Source organism: Myotis myotis, unplaced genomic scaffold, assembly GCF_014108235.1.
Source record: "Myotis myotis isolate mMyoMyo1 unplaced genomic scaffold, mMyoMyo1.p scaffold_m19_p_11, whole genome shotgun sequence".
NCBI lineage: Eukaryota > Metazoa > Chordata > Mammalia > Chiroptera > Vespertilionidae > Myotis > Myotis myotis.
The window spans coordinates 52,049,044-52,070,966 of NW_023416315.1; the positions used below are offsets into that span (position 1 = coordinate 52,049,044).

General features: G+C 47.8%; 1 gene segment (V, D, J or C); it reads right to left on the reverse strand.

Annotated features, from left to right (window-relative positions):
* Positions 1-586: 586 nt before the first annotated feature.
* On the reverse strand, positions 587-1,518 carry LOC118666600. The segment is given in 2 exon segments: positions 587-936; positions 1,048-1,518. Coding segments are annotated over 2 exon segments (429 nt in total).
* Between the last annotated feature and the right edge of the window lie 20,405 nt (positions 1,519-21,923).

Genomic DNA, 21,923 nt, shown 5'->3' on the forward strand with positions numbered 1-21,923 from the left:
GTGATTGAGTTAAATGCACAAAATATGTAAAATTGAAGTCGTTTCTTCATTCACCAATAAATTTGTACCCCAGGCCATAAACGTCTACACCATTCATTTAATAGCTATGATGCTCAGCTGTTTTCTGCAGTTTCTGGCCTGGGCAGAAGTAGCGATTTCAGATGTTCTGATGGAAAGTGGGGACCTGAGGTCAAGCTGAGACCCTCCCTCCACCATACCCTCCAGTGATTTAGAAACACTGATTCCCTGTAGTAACTCCCAGAATCCTGCCTGAAATACCTGGAAGGCTTCTGTTTCCTTGGTGAATCTTCTGCTAGTCTGGAAATCGCCCGAGTCACTTAGCTCTTCTATCAGGGGGGACATCATGGCCTCCCTCTATGTGGACTAGGACAGGACAGATACACGTTCTCTGGCCCCACTTTATCACAGGTGGAGTTCCTGCAATGTGCTAGGAATTGCCAGGTCCTGGCAGAGGTGGGAAGACACTCAGGAAAGCTCTGGCTGAGCTCAGCAGGCCAGTGAGAGTCTTAGAAAAAAACAGAAGCCCTGGAACTCACTAAGGCCCCCACACTCTCCTGTGACATTCTCAGCTGGGGCAGGGAGGTTTGAGTACAGAAAGCCATTGACCCTGCAGGGCTGTGTCTAAGCTGCTGGCACAGAGATACACGGCTGAGTCTCCCAGCTGCAAGGCGCTCATGGCCAGCTCAGAGCTGTAGTTACTGAACTGTTTTCCTGAGAACCGATCTGGGATGTTTCCTTTCTGTCTCTCCTCCTCTTCATAAAAACTAATGAGGAACTGGGGGCCCTGTCCCAGAGTCTGCTGGTACCAGTACACAGTATCGTGTCCAGAGATAGGATGGCACTTCAGAACAGCCTTCCCCTCACGACTTTTGATTAGGTGTCTTGGGGACTGGGTGACTCCAGCAGCCACTGAACCTGTGGAGGAAGCAGACAGAAGCTGGAGACCAGCACAGGAAGGACATGGATACTCGGCAACAGTTAAGAACTTTAGATTCAAGGGTTGTCCCACCTGAACTCAGGACTCACCTGCCCCCAGGAGACAGAGGGCCACAGAGCAGAGGAGCCAAGAGCCACTGGGAGAGTCAGAAAGGGCAAGACGGGCCATCTCCCTGCTCTGGGCTCTGGTGTTTGGGGTGAGAGAGCAGAGGCTTTTGCACCTCCCTTTGCTCTGTTTGGAGGGGTTGCCTATGATGTCACTGTTCTGATGTCACTGTCCTTGTAGGCTCCACAGGCAACTTGTACTTCCTGGACAAACTGAGCTGGTGCTGTTATTCCCCCATCTGTCCATCTTCCTATGAACAGGTGCTGCTGGCTGTGCTGAGCAGGACCAGAAAGGGTTTGTGACAGGTGACCATCCCCAGAGTTTCTTTGCTTCCTTGGAGCCGGTGCCCTTTGCTCTATACCTGGTTTGAATTATCTAGGCTGCTCACTAAAGGAAGTTCCATCACCCTCTCCACCAAACATAGGCTCCAGGAGAGGCCTTAACTCCACGTAGGACCTGGTTCATGGCTCTCTGATGTGACCAACATTCTTGCATAGCAGTAAATGTGAGAAGATATGATCAGCAAACCTCTGATTCATCTGATTTATCAGATAGTCTCCCTGACGTAGGGACCAAGTCAAGACTCTGTCTCCCACAGGGTGCCATCAATGGCTCACTCCGTGGATCCACAGCGCCCCCAAGCGGCCACTCGTGTAGTAGCAGTGTTGATACTGCCCAGACTGGCTGGGTTCTGTCTGAATTAGGAGTCAGGATCAGCCAGGACACTGGAAGCTCCTGCTGATGTGATGTTTACTGTTTCAGCTCAGTTTTTGCAGGTGGTAGTGAGGGAGGCATGGTGCATTTTTCTAAAAAGGGAATAAAAATTATAAATATCATCAATGAGTGTGCTGGGAAAGAGGACACCTTGCATTTGCTGCCTTGGATAGGGTCAGAGGGACCTTGTGTAAAGTGCTCTCTTTAACCAAAGATAATTCCTGGGGAGGGCTGACCTTGGGGTTCTAACAGCCAAAAAAAAAAAAAGCTAAGTAACTGGAAATCAACCCTCTGTGAAGGGGGAACTGCCTACTTAGAGATCCTGGAGGTTTTTTGGACTACCCTGTTCAACTCTTTTGTTCTTTTTAAAAATTGAATTACTTACCTTTTGTTTATTGATTTGTAGGAATTATTTATATTTTGGATACATGCTCTTTCTTAATATCTTTTGATGAACAGGAGTTTAAAATTTTGACAAAGAAAAATGTACTTTTTAAAGATTATAATATTTTTTGTCTTCTGTAAGAAATCTTTGGACTCCGAGGTCAAGAAGAGAATTTGCTCTGCTTTGTTTCAGAAGCTTTATAGATCATTGTAAATATTGACCCATCTCATACTCAAGTTTGCAAGAGTCAGCAAAAATGGTAAATATTTCCGGTTTTCTGTCCAGCTGCTCAGCTCTGCCACAGCTGTGCCAAAGCATCCACAGACACTGTGTATGGAGGGAGAGAGGCTGTGCTCCAATAAACTTCCTGTATCAAAACCAAAATCTGAATTTCAAATATTTTTCATATGTTACAAATATTATTATTTTTAAATCACTTAAAAATCTGAACATCATTGGTTAGCTTCTGGGCCCTCTAATAACAGGCAGAGGCCAGATTTTGCCCACTTCTGATTTATGAAGTGAGATAAGGATTGAGTTTCATTATTTTCCATATGCATACACTTTTTCCAACATCATTTTTGAAGTGACTATTTCTTCCCATTTTGAGCTACTTTTAGTGTTTGATCTAGGGATTACAATGTGCATCCCTAATTTACCAGAGTGTCCCTGCAAAAAGGCCTATTAACCATAGATTTTTCATAAGTGCCTTTGATCAGGAGAATGACTTTTTGAATTACTTCTAATTTACTAAGAGTTTTAATTGGGAACAGATGTAGGATTGTATCAAATGTATTTTGAGCAGCTATAGAGATGATCCTATGACCTTTCTTTATTTTTATTTGAGATGTTAAACTACATTTTGTACTCTTTGAATGTTAAACTGACTGCACATTACTGAGATAAACCTCACTTGGTCACAATGTATTAACCTCTGTAGCTGTTGTTGCATTTGATACTGGGATGAGCAGGGCATTATTCACTGTTTTTCAGATTTTCCACTAAGTACTCTTTTAGTGGCTTCCTACCAATTTTGATATGCTAGATGTTAGGGTTTGACTGGTGACTTGGGATATGAAAGAATTCACAGCTAAGAAAAGAGATCCAGTGAGGAAATTTATTTTACTTTCCAAGGGATGAAAGGGCTGGTGTATTGCTAGTCAATGCAGGGTAGGGAAGAAAGAGTGGCTTGCAGTTTTAAAGGGCAAGCAGTTGCTGTTGCTAAGCGACAAGGAAGGGAGGGGGATTGTGTTGAAGTTGACCAGATGCTGGGCATTGTCTTGAAAAGTTACAGTTTATTTGCTTTCCTGGAGACAGTCTGGCAGATGTTCTAAGGAGGTGTCTTATCAGTACTTTTCCCAAGTCTGTAAAACAAGCTTAGAACAAAAGTTATAAAGAGTTCAAAATAGGGCTTGTCTGAAGGGGAGGAGGGAGATGTAAAGGAGGAATTTTTGCTAACCAGCCTGAAGCTTTTAAAACAGCAGGTAGAAGGCCTACAGATATGAAAACATGCTCAAAGTCACTAATCATTCAAGAGATGCAAATCAAAATGACAATGAGGTACCATCTCACACCTGTCAGAATGGCTATCATCAACAAATCAACAAATGACAAGTGCTGGCAAGGATGTGGAGAAAAAGGAACCCTCATGAACTGCTGGTGGGAATGCAGACTGGTGTAGCCACTGTGGAAAACAGAATGGAGTTCTCTCAAAAAATTAAAAATGGAACTCCCATTTGACCCAGTAATCCCACTTCTAGGAATATATTTCAAGAAATCAGAAACACCAATTAGAAAGGATATATGCACCCCTATGTTCACAGAGGCACAATTTACAATAGCTAAGATTCAGAAACAGCCTAAGTGCCCATCAGCAGATGAGTGGTTTAAAAAATGGTGGTACATCTACATAATGGAATTCTATGCTGCTGTTAAAAAGAAGGAACTCTTACCATTTGCAACAGCATGGATGGAACTGAAGAGCATTATGCTAAGCGAAATAAGCCATTCAGAGAAAGATGAATGTTACATGACCTCACTCACTTGTGGGATATAATGAGCAACATAAACTGATGAACAAAAATAGATCCGAAGATATAGAAGCATTGAACAGACTGTCAAACCTCAGAGGGAAGGCAGGGGGAGGGGGTAAGAGATCAACCAAAGGACTTGTATACATGCATATGAGCATAACCAATGGACACAGACAATAGGGAGTTGAGAGCATGGGCTGGGGGGTGGGATAGGCTGGGAAGAGGTCAATGGGGGTGGGGAAAAGGAGACATATGTAATATGTTAAACAATTAAGAATTTGAATTAAAAAATAATAAAAGGAGAAGGCTTCAGATGAAGAAATAATAAAAATAAAACAGCAGGGAGGAGGGGTGGGGAAAGATTATAGCCTTGAGTATAGTCTGATCTGGTCCTGCTGTTTGAATAGAGAAGCTATTTAAATCAGAAGAGCTAACAATCTCAGGGTTTAATTATCAAGTACTTCTCATAAATTGTGGAAAGGCCACAACAAAGAAAAGGAGAGGCCTGTTTTCTGTCCTTACATTATATTTTCATTTTCATTTGGTTAAAGTCACTTTAGAATTTCCCTTTTGCTTTGTTCTTTGCCCCATAGGTTATTTAGAAGATTGTTATTTTCTTTCCAAATATTTGAGACTTTTCCAAGGCTCTTTCTGTTGTTGATTTCTAATTTAGTTCCTTGGTGTTCGGAGAACATGCTTTGTAAGATGGGTTCTTTTAAAGGTATTGATTCTTATTTTATCATGATTCATGTACACTCAATAAGAATGTGTATTCTGCTGCAGGTGGGTGAACTGTTCTATAAATGTCAGTTAGGCCAAGGCGATCAATAAGTTATTCCATCCATTACTGACAGGTGTTGAAATGTCTGACTATAATTATGAATTTGTCTTGTAGGGTCCCAGGACCCCCGGTGTATCCGACGGAAGAGGCGACGGCCCCAAATCAAGCGCAGAGACCAGAACTTGATGCAAGAGCAAGAGGTTTCTTTTTATTACAAGCGCGGCGCAGGGACTCGCAGCCAGACAGGCAGCAACCCGAGGGAAGTGCTGGCTGACTGGAGCCCCGAGCAATTGCAGAACACGGGTTTATAAAGGCAAAAACCACACGCAGGTGGCCGGAAAACAGGGAACTGGGTTACCAGTTAACTCATAACTCATCTTTTACAGGGACAGGTCTTTGTTATTAGTTGACTCATTTCCTAAGGGGCCAGGGTGGTCTGGTATGCGCAGGCCGATCCCGAGGAGTGATAAGATAACTATGCTATGACCAGATCAGGGCGCCAGAGCTTTACGGGAAAGGTCAGGAGGGGGAAGTTCTCTTTAATCTTTACATTAACCAGAGCTTACTGGAAAAGCTGGTCCAGGGGGAAAGGGGGGGGTTTTTCAGCGGCCTTACATTCCCCCCTTTTCTTGTGGGAAGTTCCAATCATGGAACTACAGGCTAATGTTTGAGGGTACAGGCTGATACCGCTGTTGGAGGACCATTACCTGAACTGCACTAATCCGGTCCTGGATGAAGGCGATTAAGCGGTTTACTATGCATGGCCCGAATGTCAAAAGGAGGAGTAAAATGATCAGGGGTCCCACGAGAGAGGATATCAGGGTTGTGAACCACGGTGAGCTGTTAAACCAACCTTCAAACCAGCCTTGTTTGGCTTCTCGCTCTCTTTTGCGAGTTTCTAATCTCTCCCTAAGTTTTGACATGGAATCCTTTATCACCCCTGAATGATCAGCGTAGAAACAGCATTGTTCCCTGAGAGCTGCACACAGCCCTCCCTCCTTTAAGAATAGGAGATCTAGTCCTCTCCTATTTTGTAGGACTACTTCAGACAAAGAGGTTAGAGACTCCTCAAGTTTAGTTATGGAGTGCTCTATATGTTTGAGGTCTTCATCTATAGCAGCTCTGAGCTCCTCAGTATAGGTGGGGCCTTTAATGAGGGCTGTTGTCCCTGTTCCTACTCCTGCCGCGACCCCTAGACCTAGGAGAGCAGCCAAGGTCAGTGAAACAAGTTCCCGTTTATCCCGATGGGAAGGAGAATAGGAGTCAAATTCTTTTTCAAATGCATTAGCTTGATAATACATGATCCTGGGGACTAGTTGGACAAGGATACAATAATCTTGAGAACGGTTAAAGGCCTGGGCTGCTAAACATGGAGTAAGTCCCGTACTACAGGCCCACCATCCCCCTGTTGGGGGCACTAAGTAATAGCTTGCAGAGGAGGGATATGCCAGGTTCTCCTTGCAGAGATGCTGGCGGTCCTTTGGCACTTGTCCTATACATGTGCCTTGCCCTGAGACCTCAGTAAGGGTCAACTTCCCCTGCTGTCCCCACGAACAGTGGTCATGGCTGGTGGTGTTGGTATAGTTTCCCTGGAAGGCTATGCCCTCATAGTAGGGGGGCCCTGTAGTTAGGCAGAGCCAGCAAGACTCAGTTAGGTTAGACTTGGACATGTTTAAAGAACTAAAGGCCCCCTCTACCAAGCCTAATAGCCTCTGACCTGAGTTTGTCTCTAGTTCTATGGGGTTGGCCTGTTCCTCCCTGGAGGCTGGGCTAGTTCCTGCCACGGTGGTGGTGGCAAGAGGCCTTTCTTTCGTGGGGAGCTGCCGGCTGGACAAGACGGTGTTGGGTCCTACTGCAACTGGTGGCCTGTAATCCTGTACATCTAATCTTATCTTAAAAAGGAGGCCATCATCATGTTGGTTCTTGTACAGTCGGAGCCCCCAAGTTATTCCCCGGCGCCATTTGTTTAATTCATATGACCGCCCGGCCAGGGTAAAGGAGATATTCAGGGTGTTGATCCAACCCCCCCAGAGCCTCCTGTAGCTACCTTCCCTTGGCCTCTTAACCTGGATGAGGTCCCACGCAGGGGGCCCTTCAACCCAGTATCCAGTACCAGTCGTCTCACATCCCCATCTGGCACAGAAATACTCTTGTTCAGACCCACAATTCTTTCTGTGTCCCTGCCTATCTTTAGGGCACACATAGAACAAGGTTCTCGAAAGACGCTCACGGGTCTGTTGGTTTCGGCATAGACCTGCATCGGCAACCCAGCTCCCCTCCCGCGCGCCAGTTGGCCTTCTTGGTCCCTGAATTGTTTTCTTGGTGTCGTCTATGCTAAGCTTTGGTATGTCCCACAGTGTATGCCCTGCAGCCATGGCACAGAGATCTGGTGTTAGATCCGGCCACCGGGTCCCTGGCGGGGCTACGCTGGTGGTTGACCAAGCAGTCTGTCCAGTGTGGGGGGACATTACCCTCCAAGTTAGTCTTTTTGGGGCATGGGGGTTGCTACTTATCAGCGGCAGGCTCAGCAGGAGGAGGGCAGCGGCGAATCCGTAGCTTGAGAGGGTTGTCTGTCTTCTCTGCAGCCCATCCATGGTAGGTGTCATCTGAAGGGGGTGCTCGCTTGACGTGGGAGGCGTGGATCCAAGCAGCTACACCGTCTACCTTGACCGCTGTTGGGGTTGTCAGCAATACCAGGTGGGGTCCCTTCCACCTCGGCTCGAGGTTGGCAGCTCGATGGCGTCTGATGTAGACGAAGTCCCCAACCTGGAACTGGTGGGGAATCTGTAGTTCTCCTGGTTGGTAGAGGGCAGCCAGGGGGGTCCACACCTCCTTTTGGACAGTCTCGAGAGCCTTCAGCCTGGCAAGCAGGGATTGAGGGGTATGAGTGTCTGTGGGCACAGACCATGGGTCAGCGGACAGGGGCGGAGGGGCCCCAAACAGAACCTCGAACGGTGTCACCCCCAAGGGGCCTGGGGTGTTTCGCGCGCGGAAAAGGGCAAAGGGAAGGAGGACCGTCCAGTCTGCCACGCCAGTCTCTAAGGACAATTTAGTCATAGCCTCTTTTAATGTTCTATTCATTCTTTCTACCTGACCTGAACTCTGGGGCCTGTAAGCACAATGTAATTTCCAATCCGCCCCTAGTATCTTGGCCATTCCCTGACTTACCTGGGCAACAAAAGCTGGACCGTTGTCTGATCCAATTACCTTAGGAATTCCAAACCGTGGAAAGATGTCTTCTAAGATCTTCTTGGCGACCACAGTTGCAGTTTCTCTTTTGGTAGGGAAGGCTTCTACCCAACCTGAGAAGGTATCTATGAAAACTAAAAGATATTTATAACCGTATCGGGCGGGCTTCACTTCTGTAAAATCCACCTCCCAGTAACTCCCGGGCCGGTCTCCCCTGAGTCTCTGTCCCGTCCCGACCTGGGATGGGTGTATGTTTACTAGCTGGCATGCCTTGCATTGTCTGACTACTTCCTCTGAGAGGCGATCGAGTCCTTTGACATAATGTCCAGTGGCCCGGCTGGTGGAGCTGAGGTGTTTGGCCCCCAGGTGAGTGAGGCGATGTAGCTGTTGGAGGTAGGCGGTGGCCGCTTCCCTTGGCACTACCATCTTGTCCCCCGTGGTCCTCCAAACCCCGAGTTCGTCCTTGTGGTATTTTTCTGGCCTTTTAAACAGGTCTTCCTCTTCCTCTGGGGTGTAGAGGAGGGCCTCTGGCTGGGATACCGCGGGACCGACAGCAAGCGTAAGTAGCCGGGGCCCAAGAGCGGCTTGTCTCGCCTCAGTATCCGCTTTCCTGTTTCCCACGGCTATCTCTGAGGTCCCTTTTTGATGGCCGGGACAGTGGATGATAGCTACTTCCCGTGGGGCATGGACAGCCTCTAGGAGGTCAAGAATCTCTTGTTTATTCTTAATTTCTTTTCCTGCCGAAGTGAGGAGACCTCTCTGACGGTATATGGCCCCGTGCACATGAGCAGTGGCAAAAGCATAACGACTGTCAGTATAAATATTAGCTCGGCTGCCTTCTGCAAGTCTGAGGGCCTGGGTTAATGCGATTAATTCAGCCTTCTGGGCTGAAGTCCCTTCGGGCAGGCTACTAGCCCAAATAGTCCGGTCCCGATCAACTACAGCTGCACCTGCTACCCTCTTACCTTCATAGAGGTAGCTGCTGCCATCTGTGAACCAGGTGAGCTGAGGTCCCGACAGGGGAGAGTCCTTAAGGTCTTTCCTTGGCCCTGTCTCTTCTGCTAGGATGTCGCGACACGAGTGTAGAACTTCTTTCCCCTCAGGATCTACTTCCGGCAATAGGGTTGCCGGATTGAGGGCCACCGGGGCCCCGAAATGGACCCGATCTTCGTTTAGCAGGAGACTCTGGTAGTGGGTCATCCGAGCATTGGACATCCACCGGTCCGGCGGTTGCCGGATAATGCTCTCGAGGGTATGTGGGGCCACTACAGTCAGTTTCTGCCCCAAAGTAAGCTTGTCTGCATCCTTCACGAGCAGGGCAGTGGCTGCGATTGCTCTCAAACAGCCTGGCCACCCTCTAGCCACGGGGTCTAACCTCTTGGATAAGTAGGCCACTGGCCTTTTCCATGGGCCTAAAGTCTGAGTTAGGACCCCCCTGGCTATCCCCTTCCTCTCGTCTATGAACAGAGTAAAAGGCTTGGCCACATCTGGTAAGGCCAATGCCGGAGCAGAGAGGAGGGCCTTTTTGATGTTGTCAAAGGCCTTTTGATGAGTCTCCCCCCATTCGAAGGGATTCCCTTGTTTTGTCAGCGGGTAGAGGGGCTCTGCCAGGGTTGCAAAACCCGGAATCCAGAGGCGGCAGAATCCAGCTGTTCCCAAGAACTCGCGGACCTGTCGGGGGGTCTGTGGCCTGGGAATCTGGGTAACCGTGCTCTTCCGGGCCTCAGTGAGCCATCTCTTCCCCTCCTCTAGGGCATATCCCAAATATGTTACCCTCCGCTGACATATCTGTGCTTTCTTGGCCGAGACCCGGTATCCTAGGCGAGAGAGTTCTAAGAGCAAAGCCCCGGTACCTGCTTCACAGTCCTCTTTAGTGGCTCCTGCGAGGAGGAGGTCATCTACGTACTGGAGAAGAGTGACGTGCGGGTGGTCAGCGCGGAAGGCAGCCAGGTCTTGGTGAAGGGCCTCATCGAAGATGGTGGGAGAATTCTTAAATCCTTGGGGAAGCCGGGTCCAGGTCAGCTGCCCCGTTATCCCCGAGTCTGGGTCTCTCCATTCAAAGGCGAAGATGTTTTGACTGGCGGGATGTAACCGTAGGCAGAAGAAGGCATCCTTTAGGTCTAAAACTGAATACCACACGTGAGACGGAGGGATGGAACTTAGGAGATTGTAAGGATTGGGAACCGTGGGATGAATGTCTTGCACCCTCTTGTTGACCTCTCTTAAGTCCTGCACTGGTCGGTAGTCATTAGTTCCAGGTTTCTTTACTGGAAGGAGTGGGGTGTTCCACGGAGAGTGGCATTTGACCAAAACCCCTAGGTGCAAGAGGCGTTGGATATGGACCTTGATCCCCCTCCAGGCCTCTTTCGCCATGGGATACTGTCGCACTGCAATCGGGGTTGCAGAGGACTTGATTTCTATTATTACGGGGGGCCGTTCGACAGCCAGGCCCATCCCCGCAGTCTCGGCCCAGGCCTTAGGGTATTTATGTAGCCACTCCGCTAACCCCTCACTCTGTTGAATTCTGTCCTCAAACAGCCGGTGCTCATCTTCGAGTTGAAGTGTCAAGAGGGTAATTGGTTCCCCATGCTGGGTCAGGGTCGGCCCCCGAGGGGTGAAAGTGATCTGGGCCCCCATTTTGGTTAGCAGATCCCTCCCAAGCAGAGGTGCAGGGCACTCGGGGATGACCAGAAACGAGTGGGTTACCCGTCCCGCTCCTAAGTCTACTGTTCTTCGGGTAGTCCATGAGTATTGTTCATTTCCCGTTGCCCCTATTACCCAGGAGGTCTTCTGGGAGACCGGCCCTAGCGGTTTCTTAAGAACTGAATACTGGGCTCCTGTATCCACTAGGAAGTTGACAGGCTTCCCCTCCACCTTAAGAGTTACCCTAGGCTCGGGGAGGGGGTCCGAGCCCCGACCTCTTCAATCACTATCTTCCTGGAGTGCCAGCGCCTTTTTCGCTAGCTTCTTCGGGCACTCCCGCTTCCAATGTCCTTCTTCCTTGCAATAAGCACATTGATTCTTCCTTAACGGTGGCCTGTTGCCCAGGGCCCCTGCCTGTCTTTCTTTTCCTCTCTCCTGTGGCTTACTCCCTTCTATTGCTGCGGCCAAGATACGGGTTAGCCTTTTCTCTTCCCTTTTTTCTTTTTTCTCTTCCCTTTCCTCTCTCTCTCTCTCTCTCCGCTGCTCCTTCTCCTCCTCAGTCTCCCTCTTGTGGTATACTTTCTCTGCCTCTTTAACTAAGTCCTGGAGGGTAAAATCCTGCAGTCCCTCAAGCCTCTGCAGCTTTTTCTTAATATCTAATGCTGACTGCCCTATGAAAGCCATAGCTACTGAGGCCCTCTGCCCCTCCGAGGTGGGGTCAAACGGGGTGTACCGTCTGAACGCCTCCATTAATCGCTCGAGAAAAACAGAAGGCGGTTCAGTGGGCCCCTGTATGACCTCTCTTACCTTAGCCAAATTCGTGGGGCGCCGAGCTGCCCCTCTGAGGCCGGCCACTAGTGTCTGGCGGTAGACCTTCAGGTGCTCCCTACCTTCTGCCGTGTTGAAGTCCCAGTCCGGCCTGGCCAGAGGAAAGGCCGCATCCACCAAATGAGGGAGTAGAGTCGGCCGGCCGTCGGGGCCAGGGGCGTTCTTCCGGGCCTCCAAGAGGATCCGCTCCCTTTCCTCTGTAGTAAAGAGAGTCTGAAGAAGCTGTTGACAATCGTCCCAAGTGGGCTGGTGAGAGAACATAAGGGACTCAACCAGCCCCGTTAGACGCTGGGGATCCTCTGAAAAGGGAGGGTGGTTAGTTTTCCAGTTATAGAGGTCTGCCGAGGAGAAGGGCCAGTATTGGAGTGGCTGGAGCGGAGCCGTTTCATTATCGTCTCCGCGGGGGGGTGGAGGCCCGTATGGTCGGAGAGGGCAGGCTACGGTCGAATCTGGAGACGCGGGATGTCTCCTCTGACTCCGGGTTCCCTGGGCCGGTCCCTCTGTTGGAGGGGCGGGAGGAGGTGCTGAAGGCTCCGGTCTCTCCGGCGGCTCTGGCTGGAGAGGAGAGGGGTAAGGGGGTGGAGAGTCCAAGAGGAGAAGATCGGTTTGAGAATCTGCCAGGGGACGTTTCGTCTGATCTGCGGCGGGAGGGGCCTGGGCCACGAGAACCCGGGAGGTTCCGGATGGCAGCCAGGGTTTCAGCCAAGAGGGAGGGTTCTGGACCAGGTCCTGCCAGACGACAATATACGGCTGCTGGTCTGGATGGCCCGCCGGGCCTGATTGGAACACCTTATTCTTTACTGCAAAAATAATAGACAGGTCAAAAGTCCCGTCCGCTGGCCATCCCACGCCTAGGGCTGGCCAGTCGGATGAACAGAAAGTCTGCCAAGGACCCTTCTTAACACTGACGGAAAGATTGAGTCCCCGACTCCGGACGTCCTTCCAATGTGCCACTGTGAGAGAAAGAGGGGTGCTGCTTCCTTGGCCCATGTTACCTGGATGGGAGAGGAGGAGCAGAAGACAAAAACAAAGAACAAAAAGCGACACGACGAGACACCGGACCCACACGAATTTACACAGATACAAAATGACTGCTGAGGGACGATATCCCTCCCTGACGCTGGTCTGGCCGGACACACGAGTGCCCGTTGCCAGGCAGCCAGAAGTGACCAGGACCTCCCGGTCACCACCCGTCCCTGGGGCGTCCCCCAGGGTGACAGTTTTTCTGGTCGAAGACCCTTCAACCAGAGAAGCCGTCTCCTTACGGAGCCGGCAACCTGCCGTTCCGAAAAACCGAAACTGAGGACGAACAGAAGACAGAACGAACACTGAGCGACTCCGGAGTCTGCTTACCTCCAAGACCGATCTGGGCGCTTGAAGGGGGGGTCGCCCCAAATCCCGGACGAGCCCCCAAATGTAGGGTCCCAGGACCCCCGGTGTATCCGACGGAAGAGGCGACGGCCCCAAATCAAGCGCAGAGACCAGAACTTGATGCAAGAGCAAGAGGTTTCTTTTTATTACAAGCGCGGCGCAGGGACTCGCAGCCAGACAGGCAGCAACCCGAGGGAAGTGCTGGCTGACTGGAGCCCCGAGCAATTGCAGAACACGGGTTTATAAAGGCAAAAACCACACGCAGGTGGCCGGAAAACAGGGAACTGGGTTACCAGTTAACTCATAACTCATCTTTTACAGGGACAGGTCTTTGTTATTAGTTGACTCATTTCCTAAGGGGCCAGGGTGGTCTGGTATGCGCAGGCCGATCCCGAGGAGTGATAAGATAACTATGCTATGACCAGATCAGGGCGCCAGAGCTTTACGGGAAAGGTCAGGAGGGGGAAGTTCTCTTTAATCTTTACATTAACCAGAGCTTACTGGAAAAGCTGGTCCAGGGGGAAAGGGGGGGGTTTTTCAGCGGCCTTACAGTCTATTTCTCCTTGCTGGTTTGGTTCAATGCTTTGAAGCTTTGCTTTTACATGAATAAATATTTATTATTGCTATGTCTTCTTATTAGATTGTTTTGTTATCATTAGAATATGACCTCTGTTATCCAGATGACAACCTTTGCTCTGAAATTTACTTTGTTTGATATTAATTTTGCTGCTCCAGCTTTTTTGTTATTAGTGTTAGCATGGTATATCTTGTTCAGAGAACTTTCTGAGTCTTCATGTTTATAGTGCATTTCTAGTTGGTAGCATACAGGTTTTTTGTTTTTGTTTTTGTAAGGAATATCACAGTCTATGGTTTTAATTGCAGTATTTAGACTACTTAGATTTGATATGATTATTGATCTAGCTTGTCAATAACTATCATCTTGCTATTTGTTCTATTAGTTCCATCTCTTCTTTGTCCCTTTTCCTTTGTTTTATGTCTTTGTGTGTATTAATTGAGCATATTAATAAATCCATTTCCTCTTTTTTTGTTGGCTCATTAGCTTTAATTGTGTTTGTTATTTTAGTGATGGCTCTAGGGTTTGCAATTCACATCTCTGCTTTAACACAGTCTACCTTCAAGTGATATTATACCATTGGACACAGATTAGGAAAACCTCACAATGGTAAGGTATTTATTTATCTACTCCCTGTCTTGCTATTGTTTTTACATACAGTAGTCCCGCCTTATATGCAGTTTCACTTTCCACAGTTTCAGTTACCAGCAGTGAAGTGCCGTTCAGAATTATTAATGGTCAATTCCAGAAATAAACAATTCCCAAGTTTTTACTTAAGCACCATACTGAATAGCCTGATGGAATCTTGTACTGCCTCATACTGTCCCTCACAGGATACTATCCATCCCTTTGTGCAGCATATCCATGCTGTGTACACAACATGGTATTAGCCCCTTTGTAGCTGTCTTTATTATCAGACTGACCGTACCAGCATCACGTAGCTTGTGTTCTAGACACCCTTAGTTTGCTCATGTGCCCCAAAGCACATGAATATTGATGCTGGCCATTAAGATTTGCCAAAGAGATGCCATAAAGTGCTTCCTTTAAGTAAAAAGGTGTGTTTTATAAGAAAAAACAGTCTGTATAGAATTTGGATACTATTTGTGGTTTCAGGCATCCACTTGAAAAGTATCCCCCCAAAATAAAAGGGGTTTACTGTAACTGTTATCAGGTCGTCTTTGAATCACTTTTCTTTAACACCTTCTCAAGTAGGGTTTTTATTACATCAAGCTAAAGTTAAATTTTTATTAAAAATAGAGTGGAGAAGAAGACTGCAGGATTGCAGAGAAAAATACTAAAACAATATATAGGCATACATTAATGTGCATTATTGTGGGTGACAGGTGCTCCTGGATAATTGATTTCAATGACAGTTCTTACTGAGGGTTCTAATTTATGTATTTTAAGGCTGGTGGCTGCATGTGGCCTTGATAGTTCTTTGCATGGGCTGTCCACACAAGAGCTTAATGCGGTTTGAGTACAGGTAGTTTATTGTAAATGTGTTGAAATTTTATATTTTACAGGAAAAGATTTTACCATACTTGATTGAGCCTAAGTACGGGTGCTCAATCTCAATTGTAGAATCTTGAACTATAAAGGAATTCCAGAAATCCACAGACAGAATATTATTACCCAGCAGATCTGTTCTTGGATTTCAAAGGTCATTTCCTGACCTCCCCGTATCAGAAAGACAGTGAAAGTGCCAACGGCACTTATTTCCCTTGATGAGGGAAGAAGAGGGCCACTCCTTTGTTCTGGGAACTATGAGGAGAGGTGAGCACATGAGGGTTTGAGAGCAGGAAGAGGGTGACTCTGCATCGCTGTGGTTAAGCTGCTGGCACAGAGGTACACAGCCGAGTCCCCCTGCTCTACAGGCTGGATCTTCAGAGTGGAGTAGGAGCCACCAGGCCTCTCAGCATAGAACCGCTCTTTAGGCATCCCTGATTTGTCTAAGGGATCCTTGTTCTGAAAGGAAATCAAAAACTCTGGGCCCTGCCCCAGCCTCTGTTGATACCAGTAAAGACCAACATGTCCAGAAATTGGATCACACTGGAGAGACACATTCTGTCCCCTCTCTGTGACTATAATCCTGGGGGACTGGGACACTCCAGTATTGGTGTGACCTGTGAAGACATAATTTGAAAATAGAATTAAGAAAAAACAATTGTAATCCTCTCTCTCTCTCTCTCTCTCTCTCTCTCCCCTCCCCTCCCCCAACCAACCCCTCACATACACCATAGACACCTAGTTAAACTGCTTGGATTTCTGAGGACTCACCTGTCCCTAGGAGACAGAAGGTCACCCAGCAGAGGAGCCTGGTGCCCATGGCAAAGTCAGGACAAGAATGGGAGGTTCACCAGGTCAGGGTCCTTGTGAGCATGAGCAGAGGAGGAGAGGCCTCCCATGTCTGCACAGGCAGTTCCCATAGTGACATCACTGCCTCGATCAATCCCCTCAACCTCAGAGACATGGGATCTATATTATAGCATTCTTGGCTGACTAATTTAAATATTTATAAGCTCCTTTTCCAACAAAATCCATGAATGGCTGTCACTCTGGACTCCCATGCTGTCTGGATTGCAGAGATCTCACTGAATCTCTAAGTTTATCTTCTCATTTGCCAGTCACTCCTGTCCCCTGGGCATTTTCACTAAGACATGACAACAGCATCTTCAGTACCAAAACGTGAATTCATTGTCTTATCTGTAAGTCAGGATCTCCAGTGAGCATCACTGTGTATGTCCCCATTCCCTACATTCTCCCAGTCACACATGCTGAACCTTATCTTTTTCTTAGGCAAGGGTAGGCACTGGGTGTGGACTTGGCTTTGCCCTGGAATGCACTGGCATTCAGAGATACAAGAGATTAACTAATGTGGTAGAAAATTGTCTGAGTTGGATGCTCCTATTCTTTCTGCAGGTCATGACCAAGTGCCTTCTCTATCTTCATTACCCTCCATGTTGTTTTATGTCTTCCTAGCTCATGGCAAAGCCTCATGTCCTTCTAGTAAACAGTAGGTATCCTATAGCTTTTTTATGGAAGAGGACTCCACTTCATTAACCTATAAGACACTAGTGTATAATATATAAGGGGTCCACATGGGTCTGAGTTACTGATTACTTTCCACCCTGGAGGCATCAGACTCAGATTGATGGTGAGAAAAGCTAGATCTGGGGAAACAACTTCCCAGATAATGGTATTGCTTCAGAAGACAGGTAAACAGACAGTAACAGTGTGTAGTGTGTGCCCAAGGCCCTTGGTCTGGTCCAGGCCTAACAGAAAGTACCCTGCAGGAGGACCGCAGCACACAGGTGTAGGATTCTGTATAGGGCTCTGCTAAGACCTGGGGAGGGGCTTCCCCCTGCCTTTTTGTGCAGAGAGGATGTAGCTCTGTTATGCTGTGGATTCACTGCTGGCACAGTAGTACACAGATGTATGGGAAGGGGTGGCTGAGTCTAGTGTGAGGGCAAAGTTCTCTGTATTTGATCTAGAGACACTGTACCCATCAGCAACATCTCCTTTGTCAGTGATCCCAGCACCGACTGAGTAATGGATCAGCCTCAGCCCATGCCCCAGGTCTTGTCGATACCAGTACATATTGTTGTGGTTATCAGTCTGGTGACATCTGAGAGTCACCTTCTTTTCTCTCCCTGTGACCTTGTATGTTGGGCTCTGGGTGATTCGGGCATCCAGGTGTCCTGTAAAGAGAGAGTCACAGACCTGATACTGTCATTCTAAGATGAAGTTTTGGGCTGAGATCTTGGGAATCCAGGGCAAAAAGCCTACTATACCTACCTGCACAAAGGAGACAAAGAGCCACCCAGAAGAAGAGCCTGGTGACCATTTCAGGTCCAGGGCAGAATCTCATGTCTTCCTATTCTGTCTCAAGGAAATAGACTCAGTGATGTCTGAGCTGTAGAGCTAACCTGCCACACCCCTTCCCCACAAGAACAAATCAATGATCCTCTCAGTTATAGGAACCACATGACGTCCAGGAAGTTTTCAAAGCCTCAAGGTCGGAGTCATTGGAATCTGAAGACTTGTTTTACGTTGTCTCACAATTCACCGACTGATGGGAGACCTGCATTCCTGCTCAGGTCCTTGTGTGCTCATGGGTCAGAGTTCTCCCTTGGTTTCATCTGAGGCCACAGAAGACTGCACCACCTAAGTCCCCATGACTGTGCCTTTTGTGAAAAAAAAAAAAAAAAGAAGGCTTGCTAGCCAGGTGGATGAGATATTCAACAGAGGTACAGGTTTGCAGAATCACAGGGAAATGTTCTGTCTCCATTCAGAGGTCTTGCACCCCTACAGAATGGGAGAATATTTGATTGAATCATAAATGTGCTCTGTGCCAAGCTAGTAACTAGTCAATACCAGTTCAAGCTGCTATTTCTTATACAGGTTACATCTCAGTGTGAGGTCACCTATTTCTGTGACTACATATTTTGATGTCATCTTGCTGATCAACTAGTCACACAACAGTGAGAAAGGACACGGAGTCATAAATCAGAGGCGAGGAGGAGGTTGATGGCCATCACATATAAAGGCTTGCAGCGTGGGGCCTGGCTAACCCAGGAAAGGCCATTACATCTTATTCAGGACTTACCTGGTCCCAGGAAACCAAGAGCCAGAAAGCAAAGGAGCCCACTCCCTGAGGCAGGATCCATGCAAAAAAAAGAGGAGTTTTTCAGCTAGGACTCACATTGGGTTAGAGTACATGGAATCCCAGAGACCTGAGGACTGTTCTCACAAGAAGGTATGACCAAACCATACTGTTAGTATTCTCAATAATACCATAATTTCTTTACAGATATAAGCATTCATTAGTAATAGTTCCTTTGTAAAGTATTTTTAATCAATTAGAGCCACAGATTTGATATTGCAGAAAACATGCACCTCATCTCAAAGCTGTTTTTTGTGTTTTTGTGTTTTTTTTGCAGTGGTGTCTCCCATGCACCCGGAGTAGTGCTTATTCATGTTAAATAGTGAAGGGAGGTTTGCTATGTGGACAATGAAGAATAATGCCAGGCCTTCTCATGTACACAGGACCTTTAGAAGACATCTACAAAAAATGTTATTCTCTTTTTCAAAAAGCTACCTAAATCAGCCCTGGCTGGTTTGTCTTAGTGGATAAAGCGTCAGCACGTGGACTGCAGGGTCCTGGGTTAGATTCCAGTCAAGGGCATGTACCTCAGTTGCAGGCTGGATCCCCGGCTCAGGTTGGGGCATGTGCAAAATGCAACCAATCAATGTGTCTCTCTCACATTGATATTTCTCTTGGTCCCCCCACCCTCCCTTCCACTCTTTCTAAAAATCAATGCAAAAATTTCCTCAGGTGAGGATTAACCAAAAAAAGCCCTCTAAATTTTCATAGCTTTCAACCCACAAATCCCAAACTACTCTGTACCTGTATTTATTTAGTGTTTGTTGAATGAATGATGAAAGGAATGAATGGTTATAAGAGTCCAGGCAGACTCCACTTCTGTAAAGATAACCCATTCTAGTCAGTTATACATAGGTTCAGAGCTTGAAGGGAGCAACAACCCATGTGAGTCTGTTGAGAATTCAAAATTAATCAAAATAAATGGGGAAAAGATTCATTCCTATAAGTTATTATAAGACTTTTGCTTTTATTAGGCTTTTAAAATTAATAGATGGCAGAATGGATGAAATAAAAATGATGGTCACTTCCTTCCATATTGTTACCATTTAGGCTGGCCCCTGGAGGCACAGTCTGAGATGAGGACTTAGGTGCAAGTAGTTTATTTTGAAAATAATCTCAGGAAGCAAGAGAAAGAGAGCAGGGAGAAAGAAATAGTGAAGGAGAAATCTAGGATAAGGTACAATATTGCAGTTATACAGGCACATTGGGAGATGGATTTATGGATTTTGTTGGAATCTGCAGAGAAGCACACAGACCACCGCCTGAACTGTCTTCCTGGATACAGAGGCTGAGCTTTCATCCCTGGCTCCTTTCCTTCCAGGAGCATTAGCACTTCTGCAGCTCTGGCTGCCCTGCTGTGCAGGCCATGTGGGCTCCCATGATAGAGAGGAGGCCAGAGCAGAAAGAAGAGGGACACCCAGCCTGCAGAAGATGGGGTGCTGTCAGAACCAGGTAAATGCACACAAACTTGTATGTAATTCTCCACTGCAGCTGAGGCTCATACCAGAGGTGGGCCGGGGATGGATGAGGGCACTAGAGGCTCCACTATGATGGTCTCTCTTCACACAAAACTGTCCCTTCCATCAGATCTTCTGTGTGATCACCAGTCACTCTGAAGCCACAACTTTCTGGTAGTACCACACCTTTTTGTACATCAGACTTAACATCAAACAGGAAGTGCTTTCCTTGGTCCCATATTTATTTTCCCTTAAGAATCACCTCTGTGTAATTAATTTCACCCAATAAATTATCAGACAAAAGTATTAGCATTTCAGAGGAGTTTCTTTCTGAACCATAGATGAATCAGGCAAAAGTAACCCATGGCTGCCTTTCATCCCAGAACTGCACATCTGTTTAATCTAATAAAAGACAAACATGCAAATTGACTGTACCTTCACTATGCCTTAAACCACGCCCACCAGCCAATCAGAGCGACTATATGCAAATTAACCCAACCAAGATGGCGGCCTGCAGCCATGGAGCTGGAGCGAGCAGGAGGCTTGGGTTGCCCCTGGGGATGGAGGAAGCCAAGCTTCCTGCCCACCCTGGCCAGCTCTGAGCTCCACTCAAGGCTATAAAGTTTCAATTATAGAAGGTAAATAAATCTCATAATAAAAAAGAAAAAAGAAAAAAAGGAGAGGCTGGGAACTTCCATCCCCAGGGGGGGCTTGGCTAGCCTGAAAATGGCCCTCAGCCCCTCACCCAGACTGGCCCAACCTCCATAGGGTGAGGGTCCCTACTGGGGGGGGGGGCTTGACCAGCCTGCAAACAACCATCAGCCCCTCACCCAGGCTGGCCAGGCACCCCAGCGGGACCCCCACCCTGATCCGGGATACCCTTCAGGGCAAACTAGCCGGCCCCCTCCCATGTACCAGGCCTCTATCCTATATAGTAAAAGGGTAATATGCCAACTGACCCTAACAGCAGAACGACTGGAAATGACTGGTCACTATGACACACACTGACCACCAGGGGGCAGACACTCAATGCAGGAGCTGCCCCCCGGTAGTCAGTGCGCTCCCACAGGGGGAGCTCTGTTCATCCACAAGCCTGGCTGATGGCTGTCAGTACAGCGAAGGTGGTGGGAGTTTCTCCCGCCTCCTCAGCAGTGCTAAGGATGTCTGACTGCAGCTTAGGCCTGCTCCCTGCTGGCAAGTGGACATCCCCAAGGGTTCCCTGGCTGCCAAAGGGATGTCTTATTGCCAGTTTAGGCCCAATCCCCTGGGGAGTGGGCCTAATCCAGCAGGTGGTCATCCCCTGAGGGGTCCCAGACTGTGAGAGGGCACAGGCCGGGCTGAGGGGACCCCCCCCCCCCAGTGCAAAAATTTTTGTGCACCAGGCCTCTAGTATATATATAAAAGCCTAAGCGATCATCTGATCACCCGACTGTCTGACCAGTAGCTATGACATGCAATGACCACCAGGGGCAGCCGCTCAATGCAGGAGCTGCCAAGCTGCGGTGACTTGGCAGCTGCGGTTCTCGGGTGATGCACCCAGAACCAGAGAGGAGGGAACCCAATTCCAGGGTGCAACACCCGAGAACTGTCCTCTCACAATCCAGGACCCCTCGGGGGATGTTGGAGGTTGGTTTCAGCCTGATCCCCGCAGGCCAGGCCTAGGGACCTCATCTGGCACAAGTCCGTGCACCAGGTGTCTAGTAGTAAATGTCCTAGACTAGAGATTTATCACAGTTTATAGAGAACAAAGATTAATTGAGCCTATATTTTTTATTAAACAATTTGTTTTATTTGCTTGTGCAAATCTCTGCATGACACAAATTATTGGCCCCAGGTTACAAATGCAAATATTCAGACAAATAGTTTCTGAGTCACCACCCCAATACAGGTCAGAATATGAACAGACAGGTTCCCAAAGCTGGATCTCTTTCCTCTTCAGCATGTCCCTTCCCAGATGAAAGCTGTTAGGCAAATGATTTGTGTTAGAGCCTGCATTTCTGACAGGAATTTTTGGATCCATATTCCCATTTTGCAGATGCCTCCTCCCACCAAATGCAGAAGGGTGGGGTGATTTAAAGTATGGGTGGAAGTCAGTATGGCCCATGTTTTAATCCCTGTTCTGATATTTGTTAGCTTTGCCTCCTTTAGCAAATTATCCAAACTGTCTAACAATCAGTGTTTTCACCTGTAACCTGGGTAATTTGTGTGCTACCTCACAGAAA